Here is a 25,171-nt window from a genome sequence, read left to right on the forward strand (position 1 = left end):
TGTCATAATAATAATAATAATAATGTATAAATCCCAGAAAATAGCCCATGAAATAATTAATAATCTCACAACATTATTCATATTCATTAATAATCATTAGTTATTCTCAGACAGCGTGTACAGTAGTGCGGCAGCGGCACTGTCCCGAAGCTTCGAATAGCTTTGAATATTTTTCACCGAAGCTTTCGAAGCCCAAAAAAAAAAAGGTATTCGGGACAGCCCTACGCTGAATGAAATCAAACAATGCATTTACACCATTTCAGACCATTTTACTTAACGTTTTGAACCAAAATCAACCAAATAAAAAATGTTTCAAAAGAAATCCACGATTCAGAAATTGCAGGATTATTATCAAAATGTTGCTTACTCTGAACAGGAAGATAGTGACGGGCCTAACAGTGTTATTTTGAAAAAAACAGGTTTATTTTATCTGTGCCACACACACCCACTATTCAAAAATAATATTCCCACAAAAGTCGCTACTCATTTCACAATATTCATAATAAAATACGGTTACTTCAAGTCTTCTGACTTCAGCGGTCTCGAGATGCCTCCGGTGGACCGTGACACTGTCTGACTCCCAGCTGGATTAAAGCCCAGTGCAGGTTTCACGTCTGTCCACGGGATGTCTGACGAGACTCTGGCTGAAGGAAATGCTTGGAGATGAAACACACTATATGCACCACATCACATCTTTTCAGAGGAGGAGCTCTAAAGAGTTTTACATTTTGTGTAAGGGTTTCCTACAGTATATTGTGCAGGACACACATACAGTACACGCACTGAAAATAGAAAAAAAAAACACACTCCTCCATACACTGTTTAGAGGTCAGAGGTCAGGCACTACAATACTGAGGAGACCACAGTGTTTTGAGTGGATATTCAGCACAGGCAGAGTACATTATAAGACATGTGAAGTGCTACAATCATCCTTATGCATTAATTTTAACAAGACTGTACTGTATGTACACTCTATACATGTTAGAAATACGATTTGTAAATAGTGACAGTGATACCTCCTTGTATTTTACACAATTAATTCGCAGATTAACAGTAGTTCTGCTGGCACCCTATAGTCAAAAAGCTGTAAACAATTATTCTTTTTGATTGGCTTGTTCAAAAGTCCATAAAACAATCTTTAGATTTTTTTTTTTTTTTTAAAGCTGTGTGCCATTTCCTGCTTTTTCTTAGAAAAGATTGTAACATAAATACGTGAGAAAATAAATACACACCTATACACTAAACTAAAGTACTGATGATAAAAAAACAAAGGCCTATCTACTGTGGAATATTGAGTCCAAGAGTCAGTGCATTTTTGATAAAGAAAACAGTATTGCACTTTAAGATATTAATCCATGAAGTGTGTTTTCTCAGCAGGAGAATTTCGTCCTTTCACATTGCACGTCAGTGTTACTATATCATGTTTATTGATTTAGTGTCTCAGGTGGAGAGAAGGCCTCCAACACCAAAAGAAGAAGTTTGATATGTAGAGAGTAGCGTAGAAACTCCACACTGGAATCTGTTTACTCCAGCAGTTCAGTCCATCGCTTGTCAAACAATCTCCTCATGCTGTGGCCTGCTCGTCCAATTTCCGAATCGTCTTCGTTAAATTTTTCACAGTTATCAAAAACCAGGTTCACGTCAACGATGAAAGTTTCCAAATTCAAGTACCTGTCAAGAAAAGGTTTTCATTTTTTATCTACATGCCGCATTTAAATGGAAAATTATGCACTGTGAGAGTAACACACATACTGGCTGTTGGTGAGCTTTTCTCTGATGGTGGAGAAGTCCATGGGCTTTTTGATGACCTTCCTGTATCCAGGGACGGCTTTCTGGTTGACGGGCGTGAGGAAGGGCCAAGCGTCCTGATGGGCCTCCAGCTCAGCCAGCAGCACTCTGGAGGGAACAGGTGAAAATATAATTTGATATAACTTCAATCTAGTTTCACCAGTCGGAGAGAAGTTTTGAAACATTGTCAGATTATGTACGACATGAAATGAAACGATAAAATGGATGTTGTGATTGTCAAAGGTTCATAACTATACGAGTAAGTATCACAGGAGCTCATCTAAAAATTAACTTTTTTTTATAGGCTCCATGCAAGAACATTTTTCGTATTCTTGTCTTAACTTTCTCTTACTTTTTTTCCACAGATTTAGCAAACTCTCCTAACTTCAGATGACTGTGTACGTAGATGACCTGCATAAACATGAATGCCAACTGTGCGTAAATGAGCGTGCGTTCTTGAGAATTGTACATTAGCATGATTAACGCCCCAATGATACCATATAAGGCTACGTATCCTGCCCCATTCATCCGCCTCTGCCAATATTATCAGCACGCTGTCTAAAGACACGCTCTCTTCCGAGAGACTGACGCTCATCCAAAAGAAGTATGTGAGCCATGACGCGCCTGGTTGCACTTCCCGTTGACTTTATTATACACAGAGACAAATTAACATTCAATTAGTGCATAATTTAAGTCGTTTTGCAGTTTGGGATGTTCATATTATTATAGTGTCATACAATAGCATCAATGGCCAATTTAAATTAACGATGGGATCGTTAGGCTGTATAAATACATTTAGAATTATAATTTGAACTGCAGAGTCAAACAGGATGGTGTCAACATAATTAAGTGTAATTTATTTAGGATTTTCAAATGCAAAATTGCTTCAAAGTAATGAAATATACAATCCATTAGTGAACAACTTAGATTGGATAACAGCAGACTAATTGCACATGACTCCTATGACAGGTCTGGACCACTAGTAAATTTTGTCGTATTCAAAATACGAGAAAATTGGTGAATGCGACAAGTTCTCCTAAATCACTCGTACCAGCCACTTAAGAATGAATCTGTTCGAACAAGTGGTTCTTGCATGAGGCCCATTGAGAAGAGGTAAAGTAAATGCTGCTATGCACGTAGTGAGTATGTGTCAATGCGTACCGGCACGTCGTCAGCCCATTGGTGTTGTTGTCTTTGGCCGTTTTGGCTTTTTTCACACAGGAGACGGGGCTGTCACGGCCGGCCTGGGAGCCGGGCGGGCTGTCGTCTCCTTTCCTCTTTTTGAACTCCTTGGTACCTTTCTTTGGCACGCTGTTGCTGCTGGCAGCCTCCTCTTTGATGAGCTCTCCTACCACAGATGGCTTACTGTTTCGTTTTACCTCACTGCCTTTCTTCCCTCCTCCAGCTGTTCGGCTCTGTTGCTTTCTACTCCAGGGGGATTGACCACCCTCCTGAATGACAGAACACACGGGAGAGTGGTGAAGAGACACACCAAACATATCATATTCAAATCGATGTGTACATGTGATGCAGCTATGTTATTATTTGACAATTAGATCTACTATAATAGTGGAATAAACGCTCGGGGCATGCTGGTGTACCTTCGCTACACAAGAGGGACAAAACCAGTCACCGTCAGGTACTGTAGTGATCTTGGGTTTCTGGCAGTAAGTGTGGCAGCCTTTGTCACAGCCATCACAAAGTAAGAGCAGCTCTTCATTATCCCCCTTTTGACAGAGCTGACAATGCTGGAAACCAAATATATGTAGTTATGAGTTCAAACTGAGATACATCACTATGAAAACTAGTGATTTGTACAATTCTGTGCGACCAGGCACTTTGAATGATGTTGATTTGTTACTGATTGTGCTATTATTTCATATTGTTGTTGCCTGGTGATGATGTATTGTAAATTCCCTTCCCTTTCTTTTCACCTTTTTGCCTCACAAACCCCATTTTAAGGAACAAAAGCTGTGCAGATTTATTGTGTTATCTTCGATTGGTTTGAAGATGTGTATGTACTTAAACAGTACAGTACTATTTATATTTAATATTTCATAAAATAGAAGCAGAATCAATGCAGCCTTAAAGACCGACGTTTACAAAGAGGGACATCTTAAGTGAGAGCTATTAAATTGGTGCTTAAATTTATGTATGATGAAATGATATAAACAAATCTGGGATTATGAGAGAGAGAGTGTCACTAACCACTTTCATGATGGATCGTTCCCAGGCGATGGATTTCTGCAGCTGCTGAACGCAGAGTGACAGCTGAGCTGAGCTGCGGACTTCACCGAGGGCTTTGCGCCAGAACCTCATCCCCGGGGCCACCTCCTCCTCACTGCTTTGAGGACACAGAAAGTGAGACTGCAGTATAACTGTACAACAACCACATATACAGTCCGCAACATTATCACACTGAATGATAACAGCCTTTAACCCTTCACTGTCACCACTAGAGGATGGTGCAGGAGCAGGTACAGTGACATTATCCAGGCTGATCTGAAAGGTTGTACTTAAGGGGTCTCTCCTCTCTAGGTACCTTCGCTCGATGTTCCTCTCCAACTCTGCCAGCCTGATGACGGCAATATCAAGAGGATTGTCGGACCGCCGCACAACGGTGCCAGGAAGTTCCTCCTGGCTGGTTTCTCTCTGTACTTTCTTCTCTGGAGCAGGGGAAGAGAAGAGCTTGTGCTCGTGATAGACCAGATCCTCCCTCTCTGACTGGGGCTCAGAATGCATCCAGCCCTGAGGGAGACAACGTCACATTTGATGACACAGTAATTAACATCAAGACAAAGTGAGGACACGGGACAAGGACAAGCACATATTGGATAATTACTCATGAAAATGAATTTGGATAAAAAAAGTGGTTTATTAAAGGGGTAGTTTGGGTGTTTTGAAGTGGGGTTGTATGAGGTACTTAGTAGATGACGGTCGGCATGCCCCACGCTTGGAGAGGCAGACAGGAGTTACCGCACAGAACCAAAGCAATGTACTGTTGTGGACGGGGCCGGCAGCAAAACCTATTTTAGCCACCTAAAAGAAAGACTCACCTAAAAAAAATCTAAATCAGTTTAAGTGTGCGCTATATTTAGAATATTTTACGCTGGTTTACCTCGCCGTCAGACAGTTATACAGTCTATGTTTCCGACGGGGAACTGAAGCCGTTGTCTTTGCTCTTGCTAAAGCCACCAGACTCCATTAAATAAAACAGTAATTTTACTTTGCAGAACACGTGTGTTGCTGGTCTACCGCTGCCTCGATCGGTTAGTTCATTTGTGTTATTATGTAACTTTGGTTAGTTTGGATTCACCAAAGTCACACATTGTTCAAACAACCTAACCAATCGAGGCAACGGTAGACGAGCAACCCCTGTGTCCTGCGAGGTTAAATGACTGTTTTTCTGAGTCTGGTGGCTTTGGCGAGAGCATAGATGATTACAACTGCTTCAGTTCTCCATCGGAAAGGGCTGTCTGATGGCAAGGTAAAGCAGTGAATATACTCTAAATGTAGCGTACACTTCAACTGATATTCATTTCTTTTTGGAAGGTCTTTCTTTTAAGTGGCTAAAATACATTTTGCTGCCGGCCCCGTCCTGCTTCTCCAACCTGGGGGCGTGCCGACCGTCATCTACTGTAGGTAATACACTGACTATGGATAAGTACCTCATACAACCCCACTTCAAAACAGCCAAACTATCCCTTTAACTATATGAGCTGCATGACGACAAAAGACTAGGATGCTCATTTGCCTGTACCTTGACCTGCAGGCTGGCCGAGATGACTTTCCTCTCGAGAGCCTCGACCTGCTGCAGTAGGCTGATGTCCACCTCCATGGCTTGCTCCTCAACACACCAACTCTCCATCGTCTCCTCACTCACCTCCTGCTTCTCCAGCTCTGCCACATCCATTGCTGCCACCACAGACACAAAAGGCCAAATAATATTTTTATATCACTGCATGTCTGTTGACTCTTGACGTAAAGAGAGCAGAGGAAATGTGGACCAACCATCTTTGCTGTTGGCACAGAGCTGGGTCGTATACTCCATATGCTTTTGGATCTGTTTCTGCAAGGCCTTCTCTCTGATGCCTCGGCTATGGAGGGCCCTGACCAGACTGTGCAGTTCCTCGATGTCTGCAACCCTCCACCAGCCACACAGCATCTCTGCCAACACACACACACACACACACACAAATTTAAAAACTATTGTCTCATAATTGTTCCATTTTTAGCAATATAGAGAAGTTGTATAACTGAGTGACAGTCTGTCCAGCATATTTGACTTGTGCGTGCTGGCAGTGAGCCATCCTTACCCTCGGGGATCGGCTGAGGACTAGGGTAGTCCTGGGTCTTGGCTACTTCCACAGCAGGGAATGAGGCACACTCGGACTTGTCACTCTGTTGCTCTGGGGTATCACTCTTGTTGACAGAGTTGTTATTTGCCAGGAAGAGGACCCTGTTGCCATCGCCCTCGGCATGTTGGGAGGCCAGATCCAGCACGGGGGGTAGAGAAGCACCAGAGAAGGGCAGGCTGGGACTGCCGCACCGTGTCAGCCTGCTTTGATGAATGCCAGACTTTACTTGCTGAGGGGGAAAATACACACACTTTAAATTATGATCAGACGTTACTTCCACATGCATAATGTATAAGGCAATACAGTGGTGGCACTTAAAAGTGTGTTCTAAAAAAGCACAGCGTGATGTGAAATAATTGTGACTGAGATTATTGTTAACAACCAACCTGAAGGACAGACGGCTGCATGTTATTGATCCCAGCGGGGGCACTGGAACTGGATGTAGCTAGGGGATTAGGGGAGAGGGAGGAGGGGGATTTGGTGCCGAAGGTCTGTTGTGGAGAGGAGGAGGCTGGAGGGCTGGAGTCGGATGTGAACGAGGACTCGTCGCAAGGAGAGCGAGGCAGGAGGCTAAACCACTGGTTGCTCTTTTCCATCAGTATCTTGGAGAGCTGGTCCTCGTGAAGGATAGACTGAGGGCTGCAGGTTATCCAGGGACTACTTCTGAGCTGGTGGGCACTAAGCAGAAACGGCACCGAAGCATCTGTTTTATCTGTCAGTCTCTGCTGAGTAGTGGCTGTCTGAGAGGTGGGATATGAGGGGTAAGATGCAGTGGTATGGACTTTAGCAGAACGACTGTTGAATGAATCTTGAGCCATTTTGGCTACTTCAAGAAGTTTGCTGAGCTTCGAGAAGGAGCCGGGTTTCTGGAGGAAGAGATTGAGACTGTCTTTGTCCTGCTGGCTCTCTGGTGTGGATGTATCGCCGTCTGTGCTCTGTGCCGGGCTGCTGACAACTGGCTTCTTTGTCTCTTCCTGCTGCTCTTCTTTTACCCTGATCACCTGAGCAGTCCACTGCCTTTTCTTCTCTTTCTCCGCCTCTTCAGAACCTGAGTAACATGAAAAGGTAACGTCAGATCAGGCAAAGTGCACAACAAAACTTCTATTCCGTAATGGTGAACAAGGACAAAAGTGAACAAAATTGGAGTTATCAGTTTGGTTTGCACCTTCGCAGCTCTCCATGCCTTCCACAAAAACACCACTACACTGCGGAAAGACCCAGTAACGTCTCTTGTAGCGGTCCTGTCCAATCGTCATGGAGCGCAGCGAGTGAGACGAGGCAAATAACTTCTGTCGGATCTGACTCTGTTGCTAAAGAGACAGAAAGGTTGAAGTATTAAATTAATTTATGAGCTGATCCTGAGAAAAAAAAAAAGTCTCATAAGGTTTAATTTACCTTGTATGTTTTCTCTATCTGTTTCTCCAGCTCCTCCATGCTGGCTGAGTGTACACTGTCGTCCTAGATGAAGAGATCTCATTAGTGTGAGGCCAGTGGACCGGCTGACATTTACTACAACAAACACTGATTTAAGCCGCTAGCTCCAGTAAAAGCATCATGCTGTCACTGACCTCCTCTTCACATATCTCTGCTTTCTTCCCCTTCTTTCCCCCTGATTCTTCTTCCTCATCGTCGTCGTCATCTCCTTGGTCTTCGCTGTCGTCATCCTCGTCCTCTTCCTCCTCACTGTCCCCTTCTTTCCTCTTGCATTTGTTTCTGGCAGTGGGGGTGACAAAGGCGTGGCTGTCCTCTCCCCCGACACCGCTGTCTCTCTTCCCAGTCTTCTTGGCGTGGATGCTCCTCAGTCTTTTGAAGGCAAAATGCACAATCAGCTTGTAGAGTACATGTTCATACGCAAAGTTGAGAAATCCAGATTGTTTCAGCATCACCTCATCTCATTCAGAAAAATGTTCAAGTGTAAGCACAGTCTTCCAATAACAGCTTAGATGATGCGTATACTCACTTGCGAAGTTTTCCCTCGACAACCCACTTATCCTTCCTCAGGTTGGTCATGTGATCGATGTTTTTGTCGATCTCACTGCAAAGTATCAGACGATATTGACACAACTGTTTCTGTGACCTTTTTTGTATAATAAAAAGAGCACAATGCCTTTGCGCCACACAGCTGTGTGCACCAGATGTGTTTCCACTACTAATGAAAAATGTACGTGGTTTGATGCAACATAGTGAAACTGTCCATCAGATCTCAATTTGTCTTATTCCTTTTGGTACTTCTGTTATTCCTTTTAAATTGAAGCCTCCATGAATAAAGCAAGCCAATACTTTCCAGTCTCAGGCACAGAGATTAACTTGTTTGCTTCAGGCACACAAGGAACACTTGTTTATACAGACTTAGAATGACCAGGGTTTATTTTAGCGGTAGTTTAGTTCATTAACAGTACTGCCCCACAAAACTTTGCTTTATTTGATAAATAGCAAAATCAGAGCAAAATGAGAAGGAGACAGGACCCTCACCTGATCACAGCCTTGCTGCAGCAGAGCTCATCAACCAGGAATACTAGCATGGAGGCCTTCTGTAACGGGTTGTGGGCCTGAAACGCCTTGGTCCTGAGGCTGAGGGCCAGAGCAATCAGCTCCGTCTGCTCACAGTGACCCTCCATGTAGATCTGCAGGATCTCGGACACGTTGTCTCGGTTGATCCTCACATTAGTCAGGTGGTCCCCCAAGGCGGTCTTATTCTGATAGAAATAGGGTGTTTCCAAAAAATGGAGTTTAGTGGTGTTAAAAAAAACAAATGCTTTATTTTTGTTGATTACCATCTAAGTTAAAACCAGAATGTCTTTTTATATACCGTAACCCATGAGAGCAGGGAACGGGTGAAGGGTATAGCCCCTAAAAGCGCGATGAGAGTAAAACACTGTCCTTTTGAGCAATTATCACCTCAGTATTAAGTTACCCCTGGGATGTGTCTGGGACACATTTAGGATGTGCGGATTAATATGAAACATGATGTTTAAGTTGACAGTCTTGCTATTTCTTGTCCTTGTATGCACATCTTACTAAATACATACAGCCTGAGATGGCCTCTTAATATGAAGAGATGTAATAATGATATAAAGACATGGTAACCCACTACAGCACAGCATGGACAAATGGCTTTGGGGAATACATTAAAATTATGGCTTAAAATGTATCTATGCACTAACAGCTCTAAACACTGATACCCTCCTAAACGCACTCTTCATTTAGCTGCACAGAGCCTGAGCACTGATGAATCCTAACGTGTGTGTTGTGATTAGTTAGCTCGTAAAGAAACAGCCCACTGCCAACGTTTCCTCATGTATATTAGCCTATATTGTCAGAGCAATCAGATCTTTCTTTCTGCATGTATGTGTGTGCATACACATGTAAATTACAGTACAGAAACAATCTACAGTTCAACAGCGGACTCTCACCTTGTGACCTGCAGGTATACCAGGATCACGGACAGCTGCAGAGAGCATGCTCACCAGCAGGTCCTGCACTTTTCCCATACTGTCCCCAGTGTTGAGCAACCCCTCTTGAAGATCACTTAGGTTGAGCGTGTTTGGGTTTATGTCTAACCTCAGGACCTTCCCAAAGCTGCGCAGAAACTGTAGCACCATCAGGCAGTCAGAGAAGGTACTTCCCGGTAACACCAGACCAGGGATCCGGGACAACTCTGGAAGTGGCTGGAAGGAAACAAAAAACAAAATATGGATTATTTATCATCTTTCAACAATTTGTATGTAGTTCCTTTACACAAATAATCCACATTTAGACAATTACAAATTAGCCTGTGTGAGAAAAGTGTTTGAAAAGATCTTAAAGACCAAGTTAGCATTTCTCTTCAAGTGCTGATGTTACTTGTTTGAGACTAGTTTGTCTGTCAAGTCCCGTTAAAGAAATCTTATTATAAGTATCAGTAATATTCTGGTTGGTGTTATGGCATCAGTAGCCACTTGGTGGCAGTATTTTGACCTACACCTGCTTTCTTTTTAATCATTTCCAGATGCTTTCAGTGATATTACACATCTATTTTGGTAGATCTGATAGTGAAACAATGAAACCATGAATTTGTCAAAAAGCATTTCTAATCTTCATGCCTATAGCTCCTACAGTGATTATACTGATTGATTTCCTTGTCAAAAAATCCCCGTGCTTGTGGAAAATCCAATTTTTTCCACACACACATCGACTCCACAGATGGAGACTATCCATGGTGACATACTTGGACTCTTATTTTCATCTGCCAGCATCGCCACAGTGTGTGAATACCTTATGATCTGCTAAACACATGTCTTCATTTGGCTTCTTCAGCTCTTTCGCTTTTTCCAGTTCCAGTCTCCTGAGCTCCAGTTTCCTCTCCTTGTTTAACCGTTTCTCATCCTTCTTCTCTTTCTTCAGACGCTCTTTCTCCTATAGCCAAGGGAACGTGTTATTGACACCGCTGCAGACTATTGTGCTCAGAACTACAGAGGGTGGAAAACACGAACTATGACCCCAATTACCACACTGTTGAATCATCAAAAAATGTACTAAGGGAAATAAAATAAAATAAAACAGTAGCAGAACACAGGAGCGGGATGTGTGTAGATCAGGTGTTACCCACCTCTGCCTTCTTACGGGCGTCCACAGCCTTCATGAGCATCATGTGCTGCCTGCGTCTTTCCCTCTCCTGGCAGAGCACACACACATAAGTTTCTTTTCTACTCACAGCTTCTGCTATGTTTTTTTTTAAGAGAAAAGGGCTCATATATGCAATACACAGTAAGAACACCCAGTACATGCACAGCAGAAGAAACACAGATCACCATTTGTCACAATCATCACACAATCAAAACGTTGCACATTGCACTGTAGTTAAAGTTTAAAAAAACACATAACAGTCAAACCAAATGGAACACAATGATAGACGAAGCGACATCGCGGGTAGTGATGCACACATAAAGCACAAGTTAGAAACAGACATTATTAATCTGAGCATGTCTGCAAGAAGCAGACTGAAAGATACAGGCCAACAGGTTTATAACTATAAGCAGCAAATATTAAGTGTTACAGCGACAAGCAAAGCACATTATTTATAATCATCTGATGAACAATGTCATATGAAACTATCCTCGAGATTAAATTTGAATGGTTATATTCTAACTAAAACTAAACTATGGAGTTCTACCACAAGAGTTATTAGCTTAATATTATATATGCAGAGCTGGTTACAGTCCAGGGAGATTGAGTTGTCACCCCTAACAGTGAGGGCAGTTAAGTTTGGTGTCGAAAACAGGAACTTGGACTTTATTCTCAATATTGTGTTATTATTGGGGAAGTTTTTATATACACAAATGTAGATACTTTCAGACTAAACCCAGTTTGAATCATAGGAAGAACGAGTTAAAACTCGTATTTAAATCACTGAAACTAATTAAAGACAAGTTTTTTTCAATACTTGATAGCTTTAAGATAATTTGAGATAATTATAATAATAATAATTTTATTATTATTATTAAATAACCCTGCTTTTTTTATTTTTTTTATTTATTTGTGTATTTTTATTTTAGTTTTAGTTTTGTCATTTTTGTATCTTATTTGATTGAGATCTTGCTCAACTTGAAACAGAGGATTATTTGACGAATGAGACATTTAAAAGAGGCCTAGTTTGTTTGTACTGTCTTTCTCAATAATAATAAAAATACAGTATGGAGTCCATCTATGCTATAATTGCCTCCCTTAATGACGCAAATGAACAACCAAGATAAAACATTTCAATCTCAAACAAGGAAAAACAAGAATTTTGTTTCCATTAACTCAGTGACATAAACCACTGGCAAGAATAAAAACGGTATATTGATTTTTCTAAGGTGATAGAAGGGATTAGAAAGTTGCTCACACGCTTTAGAGTAAAAGGATTTTGAGCACCTAAATGTAATCAATCCAAAAGGAAAACAATGTAATAGGTAGTTGGTGTGGTGTTGTGCTTTGCATCCTGTTATCCTGTTGTATTGGCCAGATAATGGATGTGTTTTCTTTGAGAGACAAACAGCGCAGACGTATGCAGTGCACTGTTCTGGAAAAGCCATGCAGAAGGATAGTAGTACGACTGCAGCCCATGCTACACTTTACGCATTGCTATGATGGCAGCCATTTATCACAACACGTTCACAATATGTTGTTAAATGTACAGAAACAAACATACCCATACCATATCTAGTCTATGCCTCTCCAACTCCTGGTAGAAAGAGTTGGCAAAGTATTAAGAAATAGAAAATCACACAAAGAATCAATGCAAGAAAAATCAAACCGTTGGTAAGCTCAAATAAAAAATACACCAAAGAGAACCCCAAAGCATAATTTGACAGAATATATTGTACAAAATAATTACTTTAGGATACAGAAAATGATCATTAGTTAGATATTATCTCCACGACATTCAGTTTAAACACAGAGTAAAAAAGGCTTCGTTATAATGTGGTTGTAGATAGTAAAAAAAAAACTACCTGGTGCTTCAGTATGACAGCTTGCAGTCTTCGTATCTCCTTCTCCTTTAAGAAAAAAGAAGTCAATTAGAAACTGAAACATACACAGACATTTACATAATTTCAAAAGGGAAACAAATATTGAACAACATCATGTTAAAGTTCCAGGCCTCTAGACTTTATTCGCTGAAACACTTTCATAGATACATGTAGAACGCAAGGAGATGATCAAATCGGTGTTTATCAAAGTGATTAACCAAGGAAGGGAAATTTCTTTTGCACTGACAAGCAGCAAAATGGAGCAAAATCATTAAACTGTAGACAAGCAGGGGCAAAAGATTGTGTGTCATGGGCATGAGGGAAATGTGTGGGAGCAGGCTGACTTATGTTGTAAGCAGTTTAAGACTAGAAGCAACAGTTCATTTACATAAACAGTTTGTCCATCTTACTCACCTTGTTTCGCTTCTCAGCCTCCAATATTTTGGCATTAGCTGCTTCTTCTTTCTTCCTTCTTTTTGCCTGTACGTGCAAAGGTCATGCAACAGAAGCAATAGATAGACTAATTTAAAACAGCACATACACCACGGGAAAGCTTTGAATACATAAATATTTGATTGGGGCAGCACACTTGAGTAATGCAAATTAAATTAAGATAATTTCCTTAATTAAAATCATCAAGTGAAAGTAATAAAGGACTAGGAAAATAATCTTAAAAAATACAATAAATCAGGTTATAAAAGTATATATATTAAGTGTTGTACTTAATATTATGTATAAGTTTGGTATGTGTTTGCTAGATTGTTTTTTTTTTAATCTGTTAATGCCGTCAATGGAAAATATCCCACAGAAAGCTAAATAGAGTCAGTGTCTCACTGATAAAGTCACATCTAACATATTGAAATCTTGAGCAATGAGATGATTATGTCCTCCCATTAACACCGAAAGACAAAATGGCTGCAGTTAATATGAAACACCAGCAGGCAGTGAGAATAAATTAAGCAAAATTTCTATCAGTAATTATAGCCACAACGAAATCCTGTTAAGAGCTGCTTGCCAAGCGTGTCAACTGAAATTTGATTTATAAAAGCTAAAATACTTCACAGCTTCTATTAGTGAGAGAATGCAAAATAGGTATTTCACCTAGCCATGGTAAACTCTGGGCCACCTCTTACTTAATGAAATACTGTATTTTGTATTAAGCTCCATCACGGTCTGAGGAGATTTTCATATTCAATGGCACTTTTGCAAAAAACCAATTAGGCATTAGTCACATGCACTCACCAGATGTGACTAAAAGTGGGGCCACATAATTTAGGAATAGCCTTTGGTTGGGTTTTTTAAAAAATCCTATCAACAGCAGAAAGGAAGTGTTTTAGAATGTTTCTGCAATAACTTTCAGGACGAACCTCGAGAATTTGCTGTGCACGGACTTCTTTCTCCATACGAATTTGCTGAATGCGCTTGATCTTCTCCTGGTAAAAGGATGAGGGCAAGATCAAATGAATTAACTGTTAAGTCATGCATGTTATAGAGTGGCGGGGGGGGGGAGCGGGATTGTGGGGGGTGAAGAAGTACAGTGGGTCTATGCAGATGAGAAAGGTGCAGCATTTAGAAGGATAGCAACTTCCTTGTAGAATTTCAAAAGCAATTCAACTGAGCTTAAAACCTTTTTTTCACCTTAGAGCACACAAACCCTGAATATGAACAGAGCCGCTGCAGATGGTTGTGAAGCTTTGCATGGAAAATTAAACAATGCATGCAAAGGAAAGTCCTTACTTGCTGTTTAAGAATCTTCATCTGCTCCCTCTTTTTCCGCCTCTCCTCTGCAGCCATTATTGCTGCAAGACACAAACAAATTAGGCGTGCACACAGCGTTATGATGTAGTGTTAGAGAAGAGTGCGACTAGAGAGTTGCTGTTTACCTCGTTGCTTTCTCGCCTCTTTGGCTGCTTGCGCCATGGCCTGCTTCTCAAGTTTCCTCATCATTTTGATCTGAGCTGCCTGTCGAGCTATTTCTGCAACATGATGAAATGTGTTACTGAAATCACAAACCTTAAACGAAAAAGTGACTCACAGAATCAATTGTTTTTTATTTTACAATTCCCCAAATCCCTCTTAACAACCTCCAGAGAAAGTAACTGGAGTTTTTGCAACGAGCTACTGTGTTTATGTGCAATAATGACAATATGGCCTATTGAGAAATCAATATAGCTGCCTCTTCTAAGATGTTTTTTTCATCATGTGTGAATCTGGAGAGAATTCCCCTTACAGCTTGATTTTGACGAAATGACACCAAAACATTCACCACTGATATTTTAGATTGTTGTAAAATGATGAACATGAGCAGGAAATATAATAAAGTGATCAATGTATGCCCAGTCAGCTCCATATCCTTACAAAAAAGATAAATGAACCAAACAAAAAAAGCAAAAATAACTGATACAACTTCTAGTTGTGTTGATTTTCTCTTGACCAGGTGACAGTTTTCTAAAATGTAAACTGACCTTGAGCCTCCAGTTTGCGTAGCAGCTTCGCATCACTGACATCTTGGAAGTTATTTTCACCAAAATTAAGAGGATGAGGCTTCCACCGTCTGGCCCCAGTGCCGTCACCCATCGGCTGGCGCTCAGACTGCGTGCAACGGCTGCGCCTCCCATCCATCGCTATGATACTGGGAGCGATCTCCTCCTCCGCCAGCAAGAACCACTGTAAACCCTGAGTTATCAGATGGAAAAGAAAGACGGATTAAAACCAATAAACCAACCAAACAATTAGCTAGACTGATTATCTACCCATTGCTTTAATCTATGGATTTTCATGCTGACTGGCGTAACTACTTAAAGCTACAGCGTTGAGGCCGTGTGGGGAATACACAACATGCATCAGAATACATACATTTGTTTTACTTTTCCTGCATTTAGACAACAGCAGACTATTCTTCATGCTTAAAACATATTTTAAACAGGGCTGTCAATCGATTAAAATATTTAATTGCGATTAATGGCATGACATGACCACAATAATAGTTTAAAACATAGAGTATATAACAATTATATATGATTTTACTTCTCCATCTATGATTAAATTACAGATTTTTTCAATGTCAGCATCTTTCAGTGATGAAAACTAAATATGAAACACAAAAAGAAGTAGAAGCATTTTACCTCTGGTCCTTCTCTGGCTTCATAGAAGTCACCAACTTTGATTTTTGTACTGAAGCTGAAATTATCCCGGGAGATTTCAGTTATTCCATTCCTGAGTAAGTACTGCAGGCAAAAGAATAATGCATATCAATTAAAGCAGTTCATTTCAGCCATATAAGCTGGTCAATCCCCACATGCGTCATCATTTCCCACCTGAGGGCAATTACATGATGCTACTGTATACTGATTCAGTGAGCATGTGCAACCATTTAAGGCTTTAAAGATACCTTCAATAAAATAAAACTAAACATTGTAGATTTACCTTCATTACATCAGGATACTGACGCAGCTTCTTCCCACATGGAGCAAAGTAAGCCACCTCTCCTTGTAGACGTCCTGCCACACTCCTGATACGGGTCTCTCTCTGCCACCTGAGGAGCAAAGAAATTGTAAAAAATAATACATGTCAGAATAATCGTTCAAGTGTTAATATTGGGACAGATAAAGCACACATCCTCCTCTTATTCACAACAGCAAGCAAACAAGGAGAGAGATTATGTAAATGATGTCTGGACAGCTGTGTAGTCTGTGGCCTTGTCGTCCTCTGACCCTTCCACTAATCACACTCCTAAATGGCCACGCGCCAAGTGGGGCTACCCCTCAGTTCCCATGAGCTCCGCTGGAGAGCAGCCATGGCTTACACAGCAGACGTGTAGGCTGTTATCCCACACAGAGCCGGGGCTGATATACAGTCTTGTGGCCTCTGTTTCCTGTGAACCTGCTGATGAAAAACATCCCCGGAAGATGAAAGGCGCTCTGATCCAAGGCTGCAGAATTTGTGGGCAGGGAGCTGCTAATGTTGCATGTCTGTGTTGAGGCTGGATGCAATTAACCCCTTGATGCTAAAGTGCTGGGCCTCATTTCATTTCCTGCCTACTGCTCAAGACTGGGGTTTTTTAAAGGCCCCTAAAAGGAAGGCAAGGATGTTTTCTTGTGGTCTACTCCTACTTAGCTCTTGATGAAGACGTCACTGTTCTCAAATCAGGAACTCTAGCGGTGCTTTTTACAGTAATATTTATAGTATTTACCCTGGGAAAATTCTTGCCTGGTTTCATATCCACACAGTGCCGAAACTACTGTACAGACGACAGATAAACATCTTGCTCGCAATGGCGTAATAACAGTACTTGTTGAGAGGATGGAGCGTTTCTTATTCATTCTTCTTACTGGAGTGAATGTGTCAACACTGAAAGTTTTCTTGATCAAAAATAAAGTTGTCTAAAACACACTTCATCGTCTGTTGTATGTGGCAAAATCCAGAGATATGATAATATTTGCCGCGGGTGATCATGTGTCTTAGCCCGCTCCACAAAAGACTGCAGATGACCTTTTAGGAAAGGTCACTCGTCAGCCTTCAGTGAGCTGACATTTTACTACAACACCAATTGCATAAACACAAACAATGCAGGAAGTGTAACAGTAAGGACAAATGGGACATTGTCAAACCTTTATGTGTTTCTTTTAATGTGAAGTGCATGCACAATATCTCACCCGAACTCAAGAGGCAACCGCAAAACCCTCTCATCCGTTACTCTCCTCCTCTTCCCTGATCCTAGAAAACAGGAGAAATGACTCAGCGCTTTTCACACCTCCAGGGGGGACGTGAGCAAATCCACAAACCTGCCATGTTTACAGATATATCCACCACACAAAATAAGGAAGGGGGCAGAACATTATTGCAAATATAAAACCTCAAACAAAAGGAGACCCTTCAGGGTCAGAAATACCCTTGTATGAATGGACATCAATGTCAAATATTAGACAAACAATATTCAAACCTTTTTGACACATAGGAGAAGTGAAAAACACAGGAAGAGAGCTCGTAAAGCAACAAGACTCACCACTGCCGTGACAGTTCAGTGGTTGTAGTATTAGCAGTGTAAAAGACAAAGTTAAATTCCCTATTTTATAAATGTAAAATTGTATAAATGTTTCTTTAAGATCATCAAGAGTAATTCACGGCATAGCACTGTGACATGATTCTTCTATTGCTGTTATAAAATGGAAAAAAAAAAATTTCCATTATGGCAAGTCCAGCTCCGTTAGTAGCCTAATATGCTCCGTGACTCATCCAGTTTCAGATGTGTGAAGCATCTGCCTGGTTTATTAAAGCAAAAGCTGCTGGGGACCATCAAAACAATGACACAACCAATTTCTTCCAGAGAGCTCATTTTAATCTGGAACTATTGAGAGATGTGCATCCATGTTTTCATACTGGAAAAATAAGCGTCCCTTTTCCACTGAATAGTCTAAGCAACCAAAGCGAGTGGAGGAAAAATAAATACCATGCTGACTTTTGTCATGATCCTACTCTGTTATCTGAGTGAGTAATACTTTCCCAAAGCCTGAATCACACATTAAAGCATCTTTTTAAATTGTAAAGTGAAGCTCTGTTGTAGGTCGTTGAGGTATTTGTTTTTTAAACAAACACAGATTTGTTACCTGTCTGTGTGGCAAACGTGAAGGGTGGCGATAGGGTGCTGTGGTTACTCAGCGCCCCTGAGCTGGTCACTGTGTTGGGGGTGAGCAGGCTACTAGGTAAACTAGGAGGCTTGATGATTTGCAGGTTAAGCAGGGAGCAGTTGGCTGAGAGGTTCGAGGAGGACTTGTGAGTAGACAAGGACGCTTTAGTGAGTTTCAGGGGAGTCCTCTCTGCATCGCTGTCTGCTTCGGTCTCACCGCGCTCCTTCACATCATCCTCAGAGCCGTCAGAGTCGCTATCCAGATTGCTCTCCGACTCTGCAGGGGATTCCAGCGTGACACAGGGGAAAAAATGAATTCCTAATTAGCATTCTTGTCACAACCGAACCTCATCTAACGTCTTATATCTGCAACAACATGTCGTCATTTCCTTATTCAATTAAAGAAAGGTCTGTCTAATCTCACCTGACAGGCTACTGCCAGAATCTTCATCCTCAATATCATCTTCATTGTCTTCATCATCGTCATCGAAGTCATCTCCTAAAGAGTCGTCTGAGTCCTTGCTGCTGTGGATGTCAGACTCGCTGCCTCTGACCAAGTCTAAAGGTGGACAGGATGCGTTTGTTTTAGAGAGGCTCTTTCCTGCATGCAGAGGCTTGGGAGTGCTAGCCTTCCTTGGTCTGTGAGCAAGACCTGATGAGGCTGAAGATTTAAGTGGGGAAGCAGAGCTTCCGGACATCTCCTTAGTGCCAGTGCTCAGGTTGATAGGCATGGGATAGGGAGGGCTGGTGGCTACCAGGAGGGGTTTGCTACTGGGGGTGCTGGTCTGGCTGCGGGGTTTAGTGATGAGGGCCAAAGGGGCATCCTGAACTGCGTTGTGGATCGCTCCATTAAGGTGGTGGCTCAGGAACAGATTGGTGTCATTGCTGTGTGGGAGAGACAGTAAATGACTACTCAACGTATAGGACGAATGTTTATGCTGTGTCAGCAACGATGAAGAGGATGCTGAATTTTTGTGACTTTTATACCAGTTCTGGCTCTTAGGTTGCAGAGAGAAAGTTTGCTTCGCGGAGTCCTTGGAGCGGAGGGGCTACACATGTAAAAATAAAAAAGAGAGGGGAAACAAAGAAAAAAAAGAAAGTAATTACACAAACTGTCACTCACATTACATTATTGTGGGCTGTGAATGAAGGAATTTAAGGTGTAATAAGAGACAGGGACAATGAAGAGCAGGCTCAAGCCTGTCAACTGCAGTTAAGAAAAAAAAGCTGCTGTGGAAAAATATTTTCAAATTGTTTGGCTTAGTGCCATTGTGCGACTCTAGCTGTCATCTTGCATTTGTTGCTATTGTCATACTCAATCAAAAGCCTGTATTTAATGTACCACCATCATATGAATTAAAACCCTCTTGTTGCAGACTGCTACATTTTCCCTCCTTTTCAAAATAGCGACAATAACAGAGTCCTTTAAAAGAGACAGATTTCTCCTCTCCTGATAACAAACATCCCAAAGCGTAACAGAGCTAATTGCTTGTCAATTTTGTGAAGTATTCCCAATAGAGCTAAATGCGTTGTCACTTCTCGTCATGTAGCGGTCAGACTCACATGCAGTATAATAAAAGCCCTGATTTCATTACAGTAATTTATTTATTTTTGTACCTTAGGAGGATAAAAAAAAAAAAAGAAAAGCTGCTTTAACGCAGCAATGTGAATACAAAATATAACTCACCTGTTTCAATTTAAAACTCTTCAAGTGTAACGATCTTTCATCGGAAAGGTTTCCACTGCTCTCCTTCATGCTATCAACCAGCTGGGCGTGCTTCAGAGAGGGCATCAGGAATCTGGGTTTATGAGGAGCCTTTTGCGAGGCTAACAGTGTTGGTGGTCTGGGTAGAGAAAAGAGGAAGAGAGGCTTGGGTGAGGAACACAAAGACGGGGGCTTTGGAGGGGAACAGAAAGCAGGATATGTGGGAGAGGAGGAGACCGAGCTATGCTTTGGTGAGGACAAATGTGAGGTGGAAGGATGTAAGTGTTTAGGTGAGTTGGAGAAGGAGAAGGGGTTGGGTGAGGACCTGGATGGCAGAGGAGAGGCCTCCCTGTGGGACGGTGCTAAAGGACTGTTGCCGGCTGCCATCCCGGTGGCCTGGATGACACTAATGTGCTGCTGGCCTTCCTCCTCTGCAGCCCCGGAGCTCTGGAGGAACAGCGCTGCGGACTGTGACAGGCCAGCGGGATGGGGAGAGGACTGCAGGTGGTACGGGGAAGTCAAAGGAATGGTGTCACGATGACTTTCTTGAGTTGTATTTCCATCAGCAGTGCAAGGTCTCTTCTTTTTACTCTCAGAAGTGTTCTGTGTCAGCCGCTGAGTAGGAGGATGAGGAAAAGACAGCATGTCATGTCAGCTCCTACTGAGAGAGCCTCACAGTGGCAGCTCTGTCAGCTAGCACATACATCCAGTTTGCCACCCACCACCTTGTCTATTTTTTGACAAACCAACTAACATTTACAGTACTTAACAGAGAGCAAGTTTGTCAGACAAAAGACCTTACAAAACAACTCATTTTACCAGACATTGTTTTACATTATTCTGAAAAGAAACTAAAAAGAAAAGTCTTTGTCGATGGTGTCCACCAACGCAAACACCAAAAGTTCAAGACACCTACCTTGACTTTCCTTTTCAATGGACTGTCTTTTTCTGAATCAGAGTCCTCGCTGTCATTGCTCTGATCATCCTCATCTTCATCATTGTTCTCCTCCATGTCATCGGGATCACTGCTGCTCTCCTCACCATCACTGGAGGAGCTATCTGACAATGAACCCGAATGGCTGCCACTCATGCTGGAGGTCTCTAGTGGTCTTTTGTTGGGTTTCTAAATAATAATGAAAGTCCACATTTTTTTTAATCAAGTAAAAAAAAATGAACAACAGAACAGTGAAGTGATTTTTCATGCAGCGTATTGTACTCAAGTGCTTCAGCAAAAACAGTGTTAACCTTTTCTTTTGTTTTCTGTGCAATGTTCTGGTGCAGGGTGCCCAGGTCCTGGCTGCTCTTTTGACTCCGACTGCTGTTGGCTTTGGTTTTCTCCTTGTTTCCCTTTGTTGGAAATGAACTGGTGTTCACAGCAGAGTTCCCAGTAGGAGAAGAAGCACTCCTACCATTCACTGTTCCAATTGCGCCTACAGAAACTGGCATTGTGCATGTCTTTAGATGGATACTCGTGAGAACAACAAGCAATATGAGTTAAACACATTAGGAGGACAATGAGTCTCATAATGTTAACATTAGTGTTTTAATGTTATACAAAAATATGTTTATGGAACGTCTCTGCTTTGCTTTAAACTACTACAACATGTATGACCTTAGGCAGGAGCTGGCTCTATTTTACCTGAGGAACGTGACTGGAAGTGATTGGGATCGTGGCTTTTGAAGGTCGATGCAAATACAGGATGCAGACCCAGAAGAGGAGGGAAGAAGGCTGCAGCTCCTCTGGCATGTGCCTCAGATTGCCGCCACCAGTCTGGAGTAGGGGAGCGAGAGTTAGGCACAAATAGCCCACTTTATCTAGATATGCAGAGAATCCAATCTGCCAACATGTTATAAGAGCATGTTTTATCCAACCTGTCAACAGCACTAATCACTCAGTTCAAAATATAGTTTTGCATTGATAACAACTGCATTCCACTGACTGTGATTTCATCCTGTTATATTGAGAGTTGAAAAGTTAAAGCAGAGGTCATCTGCGAGAATAGCTGCAAAGATTCACCTCATTTAATAGAAACGTCACAGCTGCAGCAGTTTCCCAAGAGCAGCAGTCTTCCGAAACAGCATCTGCTTTCTAAAACCTCCATTTACTTTGTGCTGAGTGTCACGATATCACTTAAAAAGCATGCAATCGGAAATCATCGAGAATTTCTTTAATCATATTTTAAATAAACACATGTCAAAATTTCACATTTTAGTTTGGAAGACTGAAAAGGGCTGAGAAAATAATGTAAACTTCTATTTCTGTTGCAGTGAAGTTGCACCTCCCCATTAGAAAAAGGATGACAACATAAGGTAAAGCTTACTGTTGCACGGTTGCATTTCATGGACAAGGTAAATACATAAAGACATACAATAAGCTATTGTCCTTACTAGACATGACTGTATCTTATACATCCATGCGTGATGTATACAAATTAACGTTTGTTCGGTCGATGAAACAGCTGTCCTGTTTCTTGCTTGATCCAGTTGGTTGCTCGGTCCAGTCAGTTGTTTGCTCTGTCTAGTCACTAGCTTGCTCTATCCAGTCAGTCAGTTGGTCAGTCAGTCGGCCGCTCGCTCGGTCCAGTCGGCTGCTCGCTTGTTGCTCTGTCCAGTCAGTTGTTCACTCGGTCCAGTCGCTCGCTCGATCGATCCAGTCGGTCTCTCGCTCTATCCAGTCGGTCGATCCAGTCACTCACTCGCTCAACACTCTGTCTAGTCGGTCGCTCACTCTGTCCAGTCAGTCACTAGCACGCTACCTGTATGTTATCCTTGTTGAGTCAACAGACATTACTGTTTAAAAAAGATAAAGATATAATCCAGGAAGATCCAAAAAAGAATTTCCATGACAGACTTGAAAACTCTACCGTGAAGCAAATTTTCCACTACACCACCATTAATAATAAGAAACCCACTGTATTACCTACCTGGAAATGTACCAAACTGGGAGTGAGCAGCCAAGGCAGACAATCCCAGACTTCCCAGGCCTCCAAACTCAGAACGTCCTGGACTTGACGTGTAGAGCCCAAAAGCTGGATGGCTGACCAAAGGAAAACCATTGGGAATGCCAGACATATTTGAACGTTCATCCCCGGTTACCTGGAGCAGATGGCCTGGAGAACAAAGGACAAAGTTCGAAGAATGCTTAAAATATAATCTATTGATTGATTTACATATTAATTTATCGTTATATTATTATCATTGTTATTATAGTATTTAATCTTGCTATCTAGAAAGACGATCTATCCAGATATTTTATTTACATATACAGTACATTTACAATAATGGATTTAACATATCATGGTTTCATTATTCATTTTTAAAATCATCAATTATTAATACCATGATACCATTAAGGACATCTTAAGACAATATTTTATGCTTTAAAAAAAAGAGTAAAATTTGGCGTGATCTGTTCGAAACTGCTTCAGCAAATAAGAGACGCAGCCAGTCTGAGAATCTGTTCATAGTGATAATCATGAATGATTCAGGGTCTGGCACACCCACTCATATTTAAAAAAATGAGAAAAAAAGAAACTAATCAAATTATGACTGGATTACCACTGTTTGACGTATAGAATAATGATTTCCACAAAAATAAATAAATTAAAAAAAGAAGGAAGGGAAAAAACGACACCTGATGAAAGTACTCTAACATATAATAACTGTGCTTTTCCTTTTACAACAGCTAAGGGCAATATTTCCAGTGTTTATTACCAGGACTATTTCTATCAGAGAAACCAGTGCAGCCCTATTAATTAGATTAAATAGCTCATTTTCATGAAGAACCCAGAGCTGTGCAGGAATGAGCTTGATAAAGGCCGAGCTGATTTGTTCTGTGTAAATACAAAACTAACCAGGCTAAACAGTGTCTGATTCAATGTTGTCCCACTGTGGTGACAGGACGTTATCAGCTGTTCATCTGGGAAGGCAACTTTGGCTACGATTTGTTGATCAGTTTACTGACAAATTATTATTAACACCATCTGGCCAATGAGCTTTATATTTATTTGTCTGTTTATACATCAAACCCTAACCCCTAACAGTAATCTTACTAACTTAACTGAAACTGCCTTTGTAAAATTTGCTCCAATTCTCAGTGTATTTGAAAGCGAAGATAGAAACCCTAAAAACCATAAAGGCTTTATTCTTTAAGAGTCTGTTAAGGTTTTATCCTTAATGCACTCTTGCTGTACTGGAATTGCAAAACCTTTCTCTAACTTCTTTAATATAACTAGGTCATACCTTTCCTCAGATGCCAATATGGAAACAGATATGTGTTCTTACTGGGTTAAATTCACAAGGAAACATGTTTCTTAGATACACTCACCTAGTTAAAGCAATTACAAAGCTTTTAAGGGTATGAAAGCTTGAGTATAATCCTATTCAAAGGGGTGTTACCATCACTGGCTGTGTGGTATCTTTCTTCTACTTCCCACAGGGGATAAGAAATCTCTTAAAAGAACTCAATTTACTTGATAATCATAACAGCGATGTGACTACAGAGGTGCCAATGTGCTTTCAGCATTTAGTGTTCAGTCCAAAATAAATTATCTGGGAAATTTCTGTGCACGTTTGGTGTGGGGGTCTGAAAATGAATAATTTATGAGAATGTCTCTAATGTGTTCTTCATTGTGATAGCAACGGCAAAAAAAAAAAAAAAACTACTTTTTGGGGCATCTTATCATGAAGGAAAAAAAATAATCACAAACCACGGTATGTAAATTTGCACATTATTTTGTGGTCAGGGGTAATCTGACAGCTTATGCATCACCGCTTCTCAATGCATAATGGCTTTGACCACAATTAGTATTCAGAGAAAACAAGGAGGATGTTGGCGGCTGCATGCACACTGTGAGGCTGACAGACATGTCAAATCACACAGGATAAACTGGAGCTAAAGGTTGTCAAAAGACATTCACAAGGGCGTACAAAGCTTTTTAATTGTGGGCATTCATTAATTCAACAGCCTTTCCGTTCCTATCAAAATTGTCTGCAACATGTTAAGACTGGGAGAAGGTGTCTTAAGCCCCCTTATTGTTGCACAATTTTAATTCAGTGTTTGCCACAAAATTTAGCTGGACGTCTCCTCCAAATGGATTTGCCTCTTCTTAATTTTTTTTCCCTCAAAAGTTTGTGTGGAAGTGTACTTATAAAGTGCATACTGATTGTACAGTCAGTCAGAATGGTGCATTCATTTACATTTATT

General features: G+C 41.2%; 1 protein-coding gene across 2 annotated transcripts in view; it reads right to left on the bottom strand.

Annotated features, from left to right (window-relative positions):
• Positions 1-253: 253 nt before the first annotated feature.
• The window catches only part of LOC119500243 (bromodomain adjacent to zinc finger domain protein 2B-like), a 56,912-nt gene continuing 31,994 nt past the window's right edge, over positions 254-25,171 (bottom strand). The window contains exons 4-39 of one of the 2 annotated variants that reach the window (XM_037789887.1): positions 22,890-23,075; positions 21,605-21,736; positions 21,211-21,404; positions 20,882-21,088; positions 19,948-20,580; positions 19,248-19,309; positions 18,685-19,145; positions 18,241-18,537; positions 17,290-17,350; positions 16,061-16,169; positions 15,760-15,861; positions 15,100-15,310; positions 14,518-14,610; positions 14,372-14,433; positions 14,002-14,067; positions 13,049-13,114; positions 12,617-12,661; positions 12,322-12,348; positions 10,735-10,800; positions 10,401-10,541; positions 9,560-9,814; positions 8,619-8,842; positions 8,107-8,181; positions 7,715-7,949; positions 7,542-7,604; positions 7,312-7,456; positions 6,533-7,194; positions 6,105-6,375; positions 5,800-5,955; positions 5,549-5,703; positions 4,331-4,536; positions 3,997-4,132; positions 3,390-3,536; positions 2,950-3,239; positions 1,753-1,896; positions 254-1,671 (exon numbers count right to left, since the gene is read on the bottom strand). In XM_037789887.1, coding sequence (XP_037645815.1) covers positions 1,524-1,671; positions 1,753-1,896; positions 2,950-3,239; positions 3,390-3,536; positions 3,997-4,132; positions 4,331-4,536; positions 5,549-5,703; positions 5,800-5,955; positions 6,105-6,375; positions 6,533-7,194; positions 7,312-7,456; positions 7,542-7,604; positions 7,715-7,949; positions 8,107-8,181; positions 8,619-8,842; positions 9,560-9,814; positions 10,401-10,541; positions 10,735-10,800; positions 12,322-12,348; positions 12,617-12,661; positions 13,049-13,114; positions 14,002-14,067; positions 14,372-14,433; positions 14,518-14,610; positions 15,100-15,310; positions 15,760-15,861; positions 16,061-16,169; positions 17,290-17,350; positions 18,241-18,537; positions 18,685-19,145; positions 19,248-19,309; positions 19,948-20,580; positions 20,882-21,088; positions 21,211-21,404; positions 21,605-21,736; positions 22,890-23,075 — 6,533 coding nt within the window. In that variant the 3' untranslated portion in view covers positions 254-1,523. Of the gene's footprint in view, positions 1,672-1,752; positions 1,897-2,949; positions 3,240-3,389; positions 3,537-3,996; positions 4,133-4,330; positions 4,537-5,548; positions 5,704-5,799; positions 5,956-6,104; positions 6,376-6,532; positions 7,195-7,311; positions 7,457-7,541; positions 7,605-7,714; positions 7,950-8,106; positions 8,182-8,618; positions 8,843-9,559; positions 9,815-10,400; positions 10,542-10,734; positions 10,801-12,321; positions 12,349-12,616; positions 12,662-13,048; positions 13,115-14,001; positions 14,068-14,371; positions 14,434-14,517; positions 14,611-15,099; positions 15,311-15,759; positions 15,862-16,060; positions 16,170-17,289; positions 17,351-18,240; positions 18,538-18,684; positions 19,310-19,947; positions 20,581-20,881; positions 21,089-21,210; positions 21,405-21,604; positions 21,737-22,889; positions 23,076-25,171 lie in introns of both variants that reach the window. The other variant, XM_037789888.1, reaches the window with a different exon arrangement.

Source organism: Sebastes umbrosus, chromosome 13, assembly GCF_015220745.1.
Source record: "Sebastes umbrosus isolate fSebUmb1 chromosome 13, fSebUmb1.pri, whole genome shotgun sequence".
Taxonomy (NCBI): domain Eukaryota; kingdom Metazoa; phylum Chordata; class Actinopteri; order Perciformes; family Sebastidae; genus Sebastes; species Sebastes umbrosus.